Here is a 17,397-nt window from a genome sequence, read left to right on the forward strand (position 1 = left end):
GTGCCCCAAGACAATACCTCATTAACCATAAAGTGGCATTTCTCCCAATTCAAGACAAGATTAGTTTCTTCACATCTCTGCAAAACTCGATCAAGGTTGCTTAAGCAATCATAAAAAGAGGATCCATAAACGGAGAAATCATCCATGAACACCTCACGAATATTTTCACAAAAGTCAGAGAATATAGCCATCATGCATCTTTGAAAGGTAGCAGGTGCATTACATAAACCAAAAGGCTTACGTCTATAAGCAAAAGTACCGAAAGGGCAAGTAAAAGTGGTCTTTGATTGATCATCAGCTGACACAGGTATTTGAGAGAAGTCAGAGTAACCATCTAGAAAGCAAAAATCTGTATGTTTGGACAATCTTTCTAGCATTTGATTAATTAAAGGCAAAGGGTATTGATATTTTTTAGTAGCCTTATTTAATTTGTGGAAATCAATTACCATCCTATAACCTGTAATAATTCTTTGCGGGGTCAATTCATCTTTATCATTAGGAACAATGGTAATACCTCCCTTCTTAGGGACACAATGGACAGGACTTACCCACTGACTATCAGCAACGGGATAAATTATACCTGCCTCAAGGAGCTTTAATGTTTCCTTTCTTACCACTTATTTCATCTTAGGATTCAGCCGTCGTTGGTGATCAATAACTGGTTTGGCGTCTTCCTCCAAATTTATTTTGTGTTGACATAGAGTGGGACTAATGCCCTTAAGATCATCAAGAGTATATCCAATAGCAGCACGGTGCTTCTTCAGAGTTTTCAATAATTTCTTTTCCTCCTTCTCTGAAAGGTTAGCACTAATAATAACAGGATATATCTTCTTTTCATCAAGATAAGCATATTTAAGAATATTAGGTAAAGGTTTAAGCTCAAACACAGGATCACCCTTGGGTGGAGGAGGATCCCCTAGGATTTCAACATGCAAGTTGTGTTTAAGAATAGGTCCTTGTTTAAAGAATACTTCATCTATTTCCCTTCTTTCATTCATGAACATATCATTTTCATGGTCTAGCAAATATTGTTCTAAAGGATCAGTAGGAGGCACGGCAATAGAAGCAAGACCAATAATTTCATCTTTACTAGGCAATTCTTTATCATGGGGTTGTCTACGAAATTTAGCAAAATTAAACTCATGAGACATATCCCCTAAACCAACAGAAACAATATCCTTATTGTAGTCTATCTTAGCATTGACAGTATTCAAGAAGGGTCTACCAAATATAATGGGACAAAAACTATCTTGTGGGGAACCAAGAACAAGAAAATCAGCAGGATATTTATCCTTCCCACACAAGACTTCAACGTCTCTAACAATCCCAACTGGTGAAATAGTATCTCTATTGGCAAGCTTAATGGTAACATCAATATCTTCTATCTCAGTTGGTGCAATATCATGCATAATTTCTTTGTGTAAGGAAATAGGCATTGCACTAGCACTTGCACTCATATCACATAAGCCATGATAACAATGATCTCCTATTTTAACAGAAATGACAGGCATGCCTACGACAGGTCTATGTTTATCTTTAGCACCGGGTTTAGCAATTCTAGCAGTCTCATCACAGAAGTAGATAACCTGCCCATCAATATTATCGACCAAGAGATCTTTAACCATAGCAACATTAGGTTCAACTTTAACCTGCTCAGGGGGTTTAGGTGTCTTAATATTACTTTTGTTGACCACAGTTGAAGCTTTAGCATGATTCTTTATTCTAACAGGGAAAGGTGGTTTCTCAACATAAGTAGTAGGAACAATAGGATCAGTATAAGTGATAGTCTTTTCTTCAACTTTAATAGGTGCAACTACTTTTACTTCAATGGGAGGATTATATTTAAACCACTTCTCATTAGGGAGATCAACATGAGTAGCAAAGGATTCACAGAGAGAAGCTACTATCTCAGAGTCAAGTCCATATTTAGTGCTAAATTTACGAAAAACATCGGTATCCATAAAAGATTTAACACAATCAAACTTAGGTGTTATACTTGACTCCTTACCTTCGTCGAGATCCCAATCTTCCGAGTTGCGTTTAATTATCTCCAATAAATTCCGTTTGTATTCAATAGTCTTCATCATAAAGGAACCAGTACAAGAAATATCGAGCATGGAGCGATTGTTGTCAGAAAGCCGAGCATAAAAAATTTGAATACTCATTTCTCTTGAGAGCTCATGATTGGGGCATGAATATAACATTGACTTAAGCCTCCCCCAAGCTTGAGCGATGCTTTCTCCTTCGCGAGGCCAAAAATTATATATATAATTATGATCACGATGAACAAGATGCATAGGATAAAACTTCTGATGGAATTCCAACTTCAACCATTTGTAGTCCCATGATCCCATATCATCACATAGCCTATACCATGTCAATGCATATCCCTTAAAAGATAAAGGGAAGACCTTCTTCTTGATAACATCATCGGGCATACCTGCAAGCTTAAATAATCCACAAACTTTATCCACATAGATTAAGTGCAAATCGGGATGCAATGTTCCATCTCCTGCAAAAGGATTAGCTAGCAGTTTCTCTATCATACCCGAAGGAATTTCAAAGTAAACATTTTCATTTTCAGTAGGTTGAGTAGGTTGAGGAGCAACTATTTGCTCTATTGGTCGGGGTGAAGATACCCCGAACAAGCCCCTCAAAGGATTACTTTCCATAGTAACAAGTGACAGTAAATTTCAGCACACTATATAATTTTTTCCTTACCAAATTCCACCTACCAAAGGCACTTCACTCCCCGCCAACGGTGCCAGAAAAGAGTCTTAATGACCCACAAGTATAGGGGATCTATCGTAGTCCTTTTGATAAGTAAGAGTGTCGAACCCAACGAGGAGCAGAAGGAAATGATAAGCAGTTTTCAGTAAGGTATTCTCTGCGAGCACTGAAATTATCGGTAACAGATAGTTTTGTGATAAGGTAAATTGTAACGAGTAGCAAGTAATAAAAGTAAATAAGGTGCAGCAAGATAGCCCAATCCTTTTTGTATCAAAGGACAAGCCTGGACAAACTCTTATATGACATAAAGCGCTCCCGAGGACACATGGGAATTATCGTCAAGCTAGTTTTCATCATGATCATATGATTTGCATTCGGTACTTTGATAATTTGATATGTGGGTGGACCGGTGCTTGGGTACTGTCCTTACTTGGACAAGCATCCCACTTATGATTAACTCCTATTGCAAGCATCTGCAACTACAACAAAAGTATTAAGGTAAACCTAACCATAGCATGAAACATATGGATCCAAATCAGCCCCTTACGAAGCAACGCATAAACTAGGGTTTAAGCTTCTGTCACTCTAGCAACCCATCATCTACTTATTACTTCCCAATGCCTCCCTCTAGGCCCAAACAATGGTGAAGTGGCATGTAGTCGACGTTCACATGACACCACTAGAGGGATGACAACATACATCTCATCAAAATATCGAACGAATACCAAATTCACATGACTACTAATAGCAAGACTTCTCCCATGTCCTCAGGAACAAACGTAACTACTCACAAAGCATATTCATGTTCATAATCATAGGGGTATTAATATGCATAATGGATCTGAACATATGATCTTCCACCAAGTAAACCAACTAGCATCAACTACAAGGAGTAATCAACACTACTAGCAACCCACAGGTACCAATCTGAGGTTTGGATACAAAGATTGGATACAAGAGATGAAGTAGGGTTTGAGATGAGATGGTGCTGGTGAAGATGTTGATGGAGATTGACCCCCTCCCGATGAGAGGATCATTGGTGATGACGATGGTGATGATTTCCCCCTCCCGGAGGGAAGTTTCCCCGGTAGAACAACTCCGCCAAAGCCCTAGATTGGTTCCGCCAAGGTTCCGCCTCGTGGCGGCGGAGTCTCGTCCCGAAAGCTTGCTTATGATTTTTTCCTCAACGAAAGACTCCATATAGCAGAAGATGGGCATCGGAGGGCCACCGGGGGCCCACGAGGCAGGGGGTAGGGCGCGCCCCCCACCCTCGTGGCCAGGGTGTGGCCCCCCTCTGGTATTTCTTGCGCTCAGTATTTTTTATATATTCTGAAAAGTGCTCCCGTGGAGTTTCAGGACATTTGGAGATGTGCAGAATAGGTCTCTAATATTTGCTCCTTTTCCAACCCAGAATCCCAGCTGCCGGCATTCTCCCTCTTTATGTAAACCTTGTAAAATAAGAGAGAATAGGCCTAAGTATTGTGACATAATGTTTAATAACAGCCCATAATGCAATAAATATTGATATAAAAGCATGATGCAAAATGGACGTATCATATTGCAATAAACATGATCAAATCATATTCATGCTCAACGCAAACACCAAATAACACTTATTTAGGTTCAATACTAATCCCGAAAGTATAGGGAGTGTGCGATGATGATCATATCATTCTTGGAACTGCTTCCAACACACATCGTTACTTCACCCTTAACTAGTCTCTGTTCATTCTGCAACTCCCGTTTCAAGTTACTACTCTTAGCAACTGAACTAGTATCAAATACTGAGGGGTTTCTATAAACACTAGTAAAGTACACATCAATAACATGTATATCCAATATACCTTTGTTCACCTTGCCATCCTTCTTATCCGCCAAATACTTGGGGCAGTTCCGCTTCCAGTGACCAATCCCTTTGCAGTAGAAGCACTCAGTCTCAGGCTTAGGTCCAGACTTGGGTTTCTTCACTTGAGCAGCAACTTGCTTGTTGTTCTTCTTGAAGTTCCCCTTCTATCCCTTTTCCCTTTTCTTGAAACTAGTTTGATTATCTTTCTTGATTTCTACATTCGTTGATTTCAGCATCACGAAGAGCTTGGGAATCGTTTCTGTTATCCCTTGCATTATAGTTCATCACGAAGTTCTAGTAACTTGGTGATAGTGACTAGAGAACTTTTTCAATCACTATCTTATCTGGAAGATTAACTCCCACTTGATTCAAGCGATTGTAGTACTCAGACATTCTGAACACATGCTCACTAGTTGAGCTATGCTCCTCCATCTTGTAGGCAAAGTATTTGTCAAAGGTCTTAAGCCTTTCGACATGGGCATGAGTCTGAAATACTAATTTCAACTCTTGGAACATCTCATATGCTCCGTGGCGTTTCAAAAACGTCTTTGAAGCCCCGATTCTAAGCCGTAAAGCATGGTGCACTAAACTATCAAGTAGTCATCATATCGAGCTTGCCAAATGTTCATAATGTCTGCTTTTGCTCCTGCAATCGGTCTGTCATCTAGCAGTGCATCAAGGACATAATTCTTCTGTGCGGCAATGAGGATAAACCTCAGATTACGGAGCTAGTCCGTATCATCACTACTAACATTTTTCAGCATAGTTTTTCTCTAGGAACATATCAAAATAAACGGGGAGCAACATTGCGAGCTATTGATCTACAACATAGTTATGCAAATACTATCAGGACTAAGTTCATGATAAATTAAAGTTCAATTAATCATATTACTTAAGAACTCTCACTTACATAGACATCCCTCTAATTATCTAAGTGATCACGTGATCCAAATCAACTAAACCATGCCCGATCATCAGGTGAGATGGAGTAGTTTTCAATGGTGAAAATCACTATGTTGATCATATCTACTATATGATTCACGCTCGACCTTTCGGTCTCTAGTGTTCCGAGGCCATATCTGCATATGCTAGGCTCGTCAAGTTTAACCCGAGTATTCTGCGTGTGCAAAACTTGCTTGCACCCGTTGTAGATGAACGTAGAGCTTATCACACCCGATCATCACGTGGTGTCTCGGCATGACGAACTTTGGCAACGGTGCGTACTCAGGGAGAACACTTTTTCCTTGAAATTTAGTGAGAGATCATCTTATAAAGCTACCGTCGAACTAAGCAAAATAAGATGTATAAAAGATAAACATCACATGCAATCAAAATATGTGACATGATATGGCCATAATCATCTTGTGCTTTTGATCTCCATCTCCGAAGTACTGTCATGATCTTCATTGTTACCGGCATGACACCATGATCTCCATCATCTTGATCTTTTATCAATGTGTCGTCACATGGTCGTCTCACCAACCATTGCTTTTGCAACTATTGCTATCGCATAGCGATAAAGTAAAGCAATTACATGACACTTGCATCTTATGTAATAAAGAGACAACCATAAGGCTTCTGCTAGTTGCCGATAACTTCAACAAAACATGATCATCTCATACAACAACTTATATCTTATCACGTCTTGACCATATCACATCACAACAAGCCCTGCAAAAACAAGTTAGACGTCATGTACTTTGTTGTTGCAAGTTTTACGTGGCTGCTACGGGCTGAGCAAGAACCGTTCTTACCTACGCATCAAAACCACAACGATAGTTCGTCAAGTTAGTGTTGTTTTAACCTTCTCAATGACCGGGCATAGCCACACTCGGTTCAACTAAAGTTGAGAAACTGACACCCGCCAGCCACCTGTGTGCAAAGCACGTTGGTAGAACTAGTCTCGTGTAAGCGTACGCGTAATGTCGGTCCGGGCCGCTTCATCCAACAATACCGCCAAACCAAGGTATGACATGGTGGTAAGCAGTATGACTTGTATCGCCCACAACTCACTTGTGTTCTACTCGTGCATATAGCATATATGCATAAACCTGGCTCTGATACCACTGTTGGGGAACATAGTAATTTCAAAAAAAAATCCTACGGACACGCAGGATCATAGTGATGCATAGCAACGAGAGGGGAGAGTGTGTCCACGTACCCTCATATACTGAAAGTGAAAGCGTTAGCACAACGCGGTTGATGTAGTCGTACGTCTTCACGATCCGACCGATTCAAGTACCGAACGCACGGCACCTCCGAGTTCAGCACACGTTCAGCTCGATGGCGTCCCACGAACTCTGATCCAGCAGAGCTTTGAGGGAGAGTTCCGTCAGCAAGACGGCGTGATTACGGTGATGATATTGCTACCGACGCAGGGCTTCGCCTAAGCATCGCTACGATATAACCGAGGTGGAATATGGTGGAGGGGGGCACCGCACACGGCTGGAATAGATCAACTGATCAACTTGTGTGTCTATGGGGTGCCCTTGCCTCAGTATATAAAGGAGGAGAGGAGGGGAGGCCGGCCGGCCCCTATGGACGCGCCAAGTGTGGAGTCCTACTAGGACTCCAAGTCCTAGTAGGAGTCCACCAAAGGGAAGGAGGGAAGTAGGAAGGAGAGGGAGGAGAGAAAGGAAAGGGGGGCCGGCCCCCTAGTCCAATTCGGTTTGGGCTAGGGGGGCGCGCCCTGCCTTGCCTTGCCTCCTCTCTTCCACCACTTGGCCCATGAGGCCCAATACTTCTTTTCTCGTATTCCCGTATCTCCCCGGTACTCCGAAAAATACTCAAATCACTCGGAACCTTTCCGATGTCCGAATATAGTCGTCCAATATATCGATCTTTATGTCTCGACCATTTCGAGACTCCTCGTCATGTCCCCGATCTCATCTGGGACTCCAAACTACCTTCGGTACATCAAAACACATAAACTCATAATACAAATCGTCACCGAATGTTAAGCGTGCGGACCCTACGGGTTCAAGAACTATGTAGACATGACCGAGACACATCTCCGGTCAATAACCAATAGCGGAACCTGGATGCTCATATTGGCTCCTACATATTCTACGAAGATCTTTATCAGTCAAACCGCATAACAACATACGTTGTTCCCTTTGTCATCGGTATGTTACTTTCCCGAGATTCGACCATCGGTATCTCAATACCTAGTTCAATCTCGTTAACGGCAAGTCTCTTTACTCGTTCCGTAATACATCATCCCGCAACTAAATCATTAGTTATAATGCTTGCAAGGCTTATAGTGATGTGTATTACCGAGTGGGCCCAGAGATACCTCTCCGGCGATCGGAGTGACAAATCCTAATCTTGAAATACGCCAACTCAACAAGTACCTTCGGAGACACCTGTAGAGCACCTTTATAATCACCCAATTACGCTGTGACGTTTGGTAGCACACAAAGTGTTCCTCTGGTAAACAGGAGTTGCATAATCTCATAGTCATAGGAACATGTATAAGTCATGAAGAAAGCAATAGCAACATACTAAACGATCAAGTGCTAAGCTAACGGAATGGGTCAAGTCAATCACATCATTCTCCTAATGATGTGATCACGTTAATCAAATGACAACTCATGTCTATGGTTAGGAAACTTAACCATCTTTGATTAACGAGCTAGTCAAGTAGAGGCATACTAGTGACACTATGTTTGTCTATGTATTCACACATGTATTATGTTTCCGGTTAATACAATTCTAGCATGAATAATAAACATTTATCATGAAATAAGGAAATAAATAATAACTTTATTATTGCCTCTAGGGCATATTTCCTTCATAATTGTGGTAAAAAATGGGTGGGTCCAGATGTGTGTCGACAATGGACTTACAACTGGGACAAAGGGCTCGGGGTAAGTTGCGTGAAAAGGGTGGGCTTGCAACTAGGAGGAAAAACGGGTTCAAAGCTATTTATGTGTTGGGGATGGACTTGTAACTATGACAAAAAAAGAAGGTAGGGTGAGTTGCGTGTCAAGGGTGGACTTACAACTAAGACTAAAAGGGCCTAGGACCAGCTACATGTTGAGTGTGGACTTGCAACTGTGGCAAAAAATGGTCAGGCCCAGTTGTGTGTCAGTTGTGGTTTTGCAACTGGACAAAGGGCTCGAGAAGAGGGGCGGTTGCGTGTCGGGGCTAGACTTACAACTGGAGTCCGAGGCCAATTGCATGTTGAGGATGGACTTGCAACTAGGGCCAGAAAAAAGTCTAGGGCAATTGCATGTGGGGGTGTACTTGTAACTATGATTAAAAAGGTAGAGGGCAAGTTGTTTGTCAAGAGTGGAGTTGCAGCTGCGACAAAAAGGGTAGAGAGCTAGTTGTGTGTCGATGGTCGAGGGCTAGTTTTGAGCGCACTAAAAAAAGAACTTCAGATAAGCAATCTATTAAACTAAGAAAAAGCCAATTCCCCACACCATCTTTAAAAACTAGCTTGTTTTTGCTAGAATCTATCAATTGAAAAAAAATTGATGCTAGTAAAATGTACATGAACAGAAAAAAGGCCCATCTCCAGTAACTACACATCCACTTCTAAAAAACAAAACATGAAGTTGAAAAACCCCATGTTTAAAAAAATCCGCGACACATACAAACAACAAAAAGTTCTGCAACTCTACTCTGTATCCATGATACAAGTAACTCTAAAAACAGCACCCAACCATCAGAAACAAGATACATTTTCTACGGGGCAGCGACCAGCGACACAACTTCTCCCTTCAACTAATACAACGCAGGCCAGTAGAAACAAATACACGCAATGGCCCAACAAAAGAAACGGGCCCATAAGTGCACACTGGGGGGGGGGGGGGGGCGAACAGCGCGACGTGGCGCGGGACGCGTGCGACAAAGTGACACGGGATCACGTTTGCCCGAATTTTACAGTGATTTAGATCCAGCGGTCCACAACTTAGATGAGACATTGTATATCTTAATTAGATGAGATTTGGTAATTCCGTAAACTCTGTTTGTTTTCATGTGTGAGATGTCTTGATGAATGAGGCAAATATATGTTTATCATAAAAATATGTGCATGCCTGTGCCTCATTATTTATTTTCCATCACGCTTTTGGGGGGGGGGGGGGGGGGGGGGGGGTTTGGGGTAGCATTACACCAAAAGTATATAACCTCCTTTATTGGCACAACATAGAAAGGTGGAAGGCACACCGAGTGTGAAACACTTCGGGACTAGTTTGAAACAGGTGGACACACGTAAACCCCGAGCGCCTCCACGTATTTCCGAGCGCACACGAAGAAACCCACGATGCTGCTATTGTCCTGCACGGGAACACTGAAACGAGTACACTGCGGTTCTCCAAAGGGCCCGTACGTCCGGACATTTGTGGTAATGGTTAGTGATGTTATGGCATTATACTCGACATTGGCTTCTCCAAATACACCAATTGTTCCAGAGACTTCTGTCACAATCTCCGATGGAGCAAGCTCGATCTGCATGGAGGAAAAGAGATCACCAAATTATTAAATCTGCATGCATGAAATACATTATGAGTGCTCGAAAATGCATGCATAAAGGAAAAATGTTTAAAGCATGAACCCACTGTGTCCTTGTTGTGCCCGCATGGCCCACCCCATGGGCCAACGTTATGTTGTCCACCAGCTTGGTCGACGAAGGAAAATGCAAGTGAATCAATGACAACTCCATGGCGGATGGTCACACACTTTAGACGTTGCGGTGTCGTGGGAACGTCAAGAAATTCCCCACTTATTTTACCCCATGGGCCGATCTTGGTGACAGAGCTCCGTCGTGGTGTCCTTGAGCAAGGTGTTTCCTATTGTAATAATCATGATTATATATATGCATGGTATAAGCTAGGTTTGTGTTGATAAAATCAAGTTTTAAATTTCACTAAAAGAGAGCAAGGACATATACATTTCAAGGAACTCACCGGTGCTTTTGAGAAGGAGAGACACAAAGCACGAACATGAAGCTCCCTGACATTTGCCTGGGCCGACCAGGTCTTGTTAAAGGTTATGACACCTTGTGCATATGCAAACTCTCCCGTCCCACCAACAATTGCCCATTCACCTGCGTTTCCTCGAAAATCTCCCATCACCTTGAAGCTGGAACCCATAAACCTATGCCAAGTATATGTAGTTGACAAATTAATCGAGGCGGATTTTGTGGTGACAGAGTTCAAACTATTTTAGTCGGCTTTTATTTCGTGTGCAAACTAAATATGTTTGCATCAACTGTATTAGAAACTTAACATGCTAGGAAATAAAACTAAATAACAGTAACTTAACAGCTTTCATTAATACACACACTAAATTTACACTCACTGGCCATTTCATTCGAAAAGAAAGTCGAACCTTTGGTCCACAAACACCATGTTGAAACAAATGAACCAATTTTCTTTGGTCATACCAGCACCAATGTGCAAACCTTGAGCGTGCGCAACAAGGTTAGCGTTGGTGCAAGTGCCATCATATATGGTCCAGTCATTAGCAGCAAGGGCACCGAAACACGCAGGGAGCTTTGGATCCACTATGACAGTCTGGTTAGCATTTGGTTTTCCTTGGGCGTGCTGGTAGGCGTACAGGTGGAGAAGAACCTCCGTTCGCTGGATAGTCTCTTGGCTAACAGGAGCTGCTTGGAAATAGGAAGCGTTAGGCCCAGTAGCAGGCGTGGTGGTGGTGGCTAAGGTAGGCTGAGGAGACATGGTGGCTATAGGCAGGATTGTGTGTGTATGTGTGTCTGTTGATGTCGTGGGTTGATGGAGGGAAGAGCCTATTTATAGATGTACAAGGCAGATGACGTTGATATATATCCTGACACAAGTGGTTGATACATGCATGGCCCTCAAAATCAATTTATCCAACAAGGGCGTTTATCACGAACCGTCTCGGGCAGCATCGCTTGGTCCATATTGGACGATTGCGTCCGATATCGGAAGCGCCTACTATTTGGCTATTTGCACCGGAGTTCATGTTTTCCTTTTACTCCCTCAGTTCCATATTAAGTTGGCGTTTGTTAACGGAAACGCCTACTATTTGGCTATTTGCACCAGAGTAGATTTTTAGACAATAATAGAAGCACACCGCTATGTTGCCCTCAGGCTGAAAACAGCATGGAAGAATTTGAAGTTGGATATAATTATGTGTTGGCACAGTAGATCGATTCATTTGAATTTTGTACATGTCTTCTGTTGTGCGGGTTTGTTCTGAATCCGGTCTTAAATTGAATTTGAGCAATTTAAGCCAAAATGTTTTTGCTCCTGAGCTTAAGCTGCACCAGCCCACACCGCGCGTGCTCTAAGGTGGTCCCCCGTTCATCGCTTTCATATCAGGGTCGTGTTTCACGTTACGGTTCGTCTAGATACACGGTGTCCTTTCTGCAAAGTTTGACACGCACACGGCTAGCAGGCAATGTCCAACGGCAGTCTCAAGTTCCTCCCTGATGTCTTCTTTCTCGCTCCATGCACGTCGGCGCGCAACAAACAAGGTCCGGCCGATCCGGTTCGTGAATCACGTACTACTACCGCCAATGTGTGATGCTTTCACCTTTGTTCTATGTATTTCTGTATAGCCATTGGCTTCTTCTATCAGTGGAATCCCGTGCATTTGTGAATCACGTATAGTTTTGTTGTTTTCTCCGAGCCGACAGCGGAAAGAAAAATGACTCATGTAAAGAAAACCTAATTAATGATGGGAGCACTCGCGATAATAGACAAATGGTTGATCAATCAAACTCTAACATGTAAAAAAGCTGGTTACGCAAAACACTTCATGCCTCAGTTTCTGACTTCCAGTAACCACAATTGAGTGCAGCAAATAATCAGAATGCATGTGTGGTAATAACTGTACCTGTACTGATCATAGATGCCATCACTTGCTTGGCCGTGCGAACATGAAGCAACCAGTACTAAATAAATAAAAAAGATTTTATTCATGGACAATGCCATTTTACTGACTACCTGAATTCCAGGTTATTCACAGAAAATGCCTGAAGCGGGGGGGTTGGTATAACACAAGCCTGGCATAAGAATATGTTTTGAGCTCAGCTACATCTTTCTGGTCGGTCATAGGTCCGAGATGTAATAATATTATACAAAAAATCGGTCACGTGTCTTGGTAACATATACTCCCTCCGTCCCAAAATAAGTGTCTCAACACAAATTAATACGAAGTTGAGACACTTATTTTGGGACGGAGGAAGTATGAGGCAACTTATATCCAGAGTGCAAATTGGCTATTTGTATTTCTCACGCCTGCCTTGAGCTTTCATATCTGGCAGGCTTCTATGGGATTTGTACTCTCCTACCTAATCCTGGGGAGCCTCAAACCTCGAGGGGGTATCGATTCCCATCATACAGCAGAGTCCTGATATCAAAATGATCAGCAGCACTAGTCCCTGCAGATTGTAGGCAAGTGTGAGAAAATGTTACAAGGATATCAAGAGCAGTAATCTTCTACAAACTGCAGAGGAGCATTTTACAGGTCAAAGGCGCAACAACATACTCCCTCCGTTTCTAAATATAAGCCCTTTTAGAGATTTCAATACGGGCTACATATGAATGTATATAGACGCATTTTAGAGTGTAGATTCACTCATTTTGCTCCGTATGTAGTCCATATTGAAATCTCTAAAGTCTTATATTTAGGAACGGAGGGAGTAGTTGGCAGCTGTAGTGAAGGTAATAGAGTTATATTTAGTACTAATAAACTGATACAAAATTTCAGGAAAATAAACAGCCAGAGCACAAGAAGTGACCAGTAACAAAACAGAGTCCAGGTAACTTACAACAAAAGTTCCTTCCAGAAGACTTGATTTTACTAGGCACTCCCCATCACATTTGCCTAGGCCAGATTTAGTAGTAGTGTTGGTCTTCTCTGCAAGATACCTGGCTAATGGTAGGTTGGAAGGGTTCTCCAGTAAACCATAGGGTTGGGAAGCATAAAGAACTGTATATCTGGCCTCAGACATTTTCAGCACAGAAACCAGCTCGGAAAGCAACTCCCCTGATGTAGGATAGAACAGAAGAATGTCAGGTTGAAGTTATACTAGAGTTCAAGGTGGACAAACAAAACCTAGTTCACTTAATGTAACCTTCTGATTTTGCATTATCTAAATCCTTGAAACCACCATTACAGAAGACAATTAGATCAGCCTTTCCCCTTGGATTGCTTCTCTCCCGTGACATCACTAAGTCCTGGAATGTATATGTTGTCAATATGAAATGAAGATAGAAGAAAGGAAAGAAGTTCTCTTAGAGAAAGCTAAGATAACATACGCGAATAGAATCCATGCTTTGATGTTTCTTCAGATCTTCACCACTTACAGTACACGTGTCTGTGTATGTGATGTGGTTTCCGTGAAAATCATTGTCACAATTCTCAGCAAGTCCAGATAGCAATGAGCTCTCCAATTTGTCATTATCTGTCAAAGCAACATAAGGGAATGCCATGGAAAACTCTGAGCCTGTGAAGGAGAGCTGGTAAAAGAAGAATACAGATTATCAACAGTTAGTTTTTTTATGCATTGACAATACAAATAACAAAAAAGGGATAAAACACAAGAGTGCCAGTGCTTACCTTTAGTGTGTCTGCCAAAGATGTATCAGCTTGCTTATCTTTAGAGATGTCTGACGATTGTAGCTAAGGGAACAACATATGTCAGCACCAATATAAGAATGAGCATATTCCACACAAAGTACTACGCTCAGTTAACAATTTTGCCACACAGCTTAATACATGGAGGACAAGGAAACTTCATGGTCTCTTGGAATTGATCAACACTGTTAATCAGATATATCTAGAAAAATGCATTTCAGCTTTCAGGTACATATGAGTTTTGCTTCAATAACAAACAGTGCATATTTATAAACAGTAACAGACATGAGTTTCCAGTAGATAGTACCTTCGAGCCAAGAAAAACAACTGCAATGTCAACAGCCTTATAAGAGCCCTCCCTTGAACACTACCAACAAAACCACAACGTCAGGAATTATTTAACTGTGTAAAACAAGGATTGGTGCTTGAATAGTTGGATAAGAACTCAAGTTTTGCAAATGGAGATATGTGAGGAAAACTCACCACCAAGTTTGACCAGCCACCTTCATCAAGAACAGATTTTGCTAAACTTGCCGGTGACATTGTCTGATAGTGGACTACTCCTTTAGCCTCGTGGGAACTGAATTTGGAGGAAGTAGCAGCATGAGATGCGATCTAAACCCAAACAGGGAGCATGCAATACTATAATCTTATTAAAATAAATGTTCTCCACAAATGAACACGATATAATAAAATCGACTAGTCTTGTAACAGTTCATAACACGCCATATAAGCGGTTGTCATCAAAAGGTCAAGGTTGTATATATATCCAAAATGAACTAGCGGTCACAGATGGTTCGGTTAATAAATAAGGAAACCAATGATTTTGCGGTGCTAATTAGGCAAATTAAATGCCAGTTTAACCCAGGTCCTTAACCGATGCCTATGCTTCAATCTCTATGTTTGTGCAAGGTTGCAGAAACTAATTCTTTTTCTTTCTAAGCAAAGTAGTGGAGGAACATGCAGTTTTATAGAATCTCTGTCCATGTGAATCTATAAATAGAAACTCACATTAAGGCATTTAAGTCCTAATTGAGCTAATCGTGTGTAACCAAGCGCAATTTTCAAGACGGCCGACAAATCGAGCACCAGACATCCATCTAGACGTGGACATAATGAGAAGATTGGGAGAAGCCCAATCAAGCATACCCATAGTTCTCAGGCGCCCAGAGGAAGGCTGGGGCCGTCACCGGAGCCGCCGCCGCAACGGCCAAGTGCGCTGCCGCCAGCATCATGACCGCCACCGCCGCGAAGGCCGCCGAAGCAGCCATCTGACAGAACGGAATCCAAGCCAGAAACAAAAAGGTCAGAACAATTACGCAAAAATTACAACAACGGAAAAGTGGGGGTGGAGAAGAAGCGATCTGAAGTGCCCGCCGCAGGGAACTCGATCAAGATGTTACCTTTGGAAGAGGGCGAGTGGCAAATTTGAGGTTGGGGGGATTCGCGTCGCCTCTCTGTCCACTCGCGGTCGTGATCTCGATTCGAAGAGAAGAACACGAGAAGGGGCCAAGGCGCCCGTTGCCACGTGCTAAGGGGGACTAGATGATTAGTGGGTCAAATAGGCGGATGCGGGGACAACATGTCAGAGTCGTGGAAAAGGTAGGACCGATCTTATACGACCGGGTCGTACAGGACCGATCGTGAGACCCTCTGCCCTGTGCGACACCTGGCGGTACAAATCTTAAAGCAACAGCCGTCTCTAATCTCCAGCGCCCCCAAACTACAGCCGCAGTTGCGATGCGCCACGGCACATCGCCGCCGGAGTGCCCCTCCACGCCAGGTACACCACCCCAGCTTGTCCCCGCCGGCTACGGCGATGTTCGTGGGCACCTCCACTCACGGCACGGCCGGCGCACTATGCATGCTGCATGTATCCTTTGGCTGCGGCCAAATTAACGTCGCCGGTGTGTTACCATGGCCCTGTTTGGTTCAGTTTTTATTGACAGATTCCGCTGCCGCTGCCGTGCAGCAGAATCTGAATCAAAAGACGAACCCAGCAGAATCCGATTCCAGAAATCTGCTGTCAAAATCTAAATCAAAAGCGGAAGCAGTCCAGGACGTGCTTTCCAAAATCTGATTCCGCTGCGGGCCAAAAATCTGAAAAAGTTGTATCAGCTAGTTTGTCAAATGACCTATATCTTTTTCACATCAAATTTTTCACAGCTGTTTTTTCACAACAAATTTTTCACGGCTGCTTTTAGAAATCCACAGCCGAAACAAACAGGGCCTATGTTCGCTACGTCTCGGCCCCTGTAGATGACTCAATCAACACATTTCTTGTAATTTGTTGGGGCTCTACTTGAGCTTGGGGGACGAGGAGCATGGCCGTGGATGGCAAAGGAGAGCAGCGGGGATGGAGCTCCGGTGCTTCTGCCATAGAGCGAGTAGAAGAGTTTTGGCAGTGGCGGCGGCGACGAGCGAGTGTTGGCGGCGGCGACAACGACGATCGAGCGGTGGCCGCGAAGAAAAGGGGATTCAGGATTAAGGAAGAAGACGGTGATGCGTTCTTTGTTGCTTTGAGATTTGTGAAGCCACGCGTCATCTGATCGATGGGGTCTCACAAGACGGTGCGTACGACCAGGTCGTATAAGATTTTCTTCCTGGAAAAGGTACATCAACAATTACTAAACGGGTGCTAATTCTACTCATTTTGAGACTTTACTTTTTTTATTGAGTTGGATACCATTTTGAGATTTGAGAGCGATACTTTGTAAGGGGCGTGGAGGGCTGGATTAACGAGCTGGTCGGCTTGTTATGGTTCGGCTTGTTGATCTCATTAAAATTAACGATCGAAAATCATGTTTGGCTCTGCTCACTAAAAACTCGTTAAGCTTGTGATCACTCACAAGCGCTTGTTAACAGACTACGGCGTGTTACAACCTATGGGATTAGAGTGTGGGTGTAACTTCTAGAAGGAATATGATGACTATAGTAGGAGGTAAGCTAGTTTGCTTCCTCCTATGGGTTGGGATGAATCAATTAGATTGAATAGATGGGTTGATGTACCATGAAATTTGTCATGTAAAACATGATCATGTGTTGTGTTTTACTAACGAGCATAACGAGTAACTAACGAGCTGAAACATGTGATTGACTATGTTTATTAAGTGAGCTACGAGTTTAACGAGTTGAACTATCGAGCGCTCATTAAGCTCATGAGCTATGAGTTTTTGGCCCAGCCCTAACTCTCATCTGGATGAGAATTAATCACATCTAACTCATACATCTTTTAATTTTAC

General features: G+C 42.7%; 2 protein-coding genes across 2 annotated transcripts; both read right to left on the reverse strand.

The window, feature by feature from the left end:
* Positions 1–9,704: 9,704 nt before the first annotated feature.
* LOC125531033 (uncharacterized) lies at positions 9,705–11,324 on the reverse strand. The gene is made up of 4 exons (XM_048695443.2): positions 10,916–11,324; positions 10,492–10,681; positions 10,144–10,374; positions 9,705–10,033 (listed from the first exon to the last, which is right to left on the reverse strand). The coding sequence occupies exons 1-4, from the start codon at positions 11,263–11,265 to the stop codon at positions 9,773–9,775; spliced, it is 1,032 nt and encodes a 343-aa protein (XP_048551400.2). The 5' UTR covers positions 11,266–11,324; the 3' UTR covers positions 9,705–9,772.
* A 1,144-nt stretch (positions 11,325–12,468) lies between these two features.
* On the reverse strand, positions 12,469–15,716 carry LOC125531034 (uncharacterized). The gene is made up of 9 exons (XM_048695444.2): positions 15,559–15,716; positions 15,305–15,426; positions 14,639–14,735; positions 14,463–14,522; positions 14,138–14,200; positions 13,837–14,037; positions 13,653–13,755; positions 13,347–13,564; positions 12,469–12,956 (listed from the first exon to the last, which is right to left on the reverse strand). The coding sequence occupies exons 2-9, from the start codon at positions 15,424–15,426 to the stop codon at positions 12,867–12,869; spliced, it is 954 nt and encodes a 317-aa protein (XP_048551401.1). The 5' UTR covers positions 15,559–15,716; the 3' UTR covers positions 12,469–12,866.
* Between the last annotated feature and the right edge of the window lie 1,681 nt (positions 15,717–17,397).

Source organism: Triticum urartu, chromosome 4A (assembly GCF_056163025.1).
Source record: "Triticum urartu cultivar PI428250 chromosome 4A, HENAU_Tu73, whole genome shotgun sequence".
NCBI classification, from domain to species: Eukaryota; Viridiplantae; Streptophyta; class Magnoliopsida; order Poales; family Poaceae; genus Triticum; species Triticum urartu.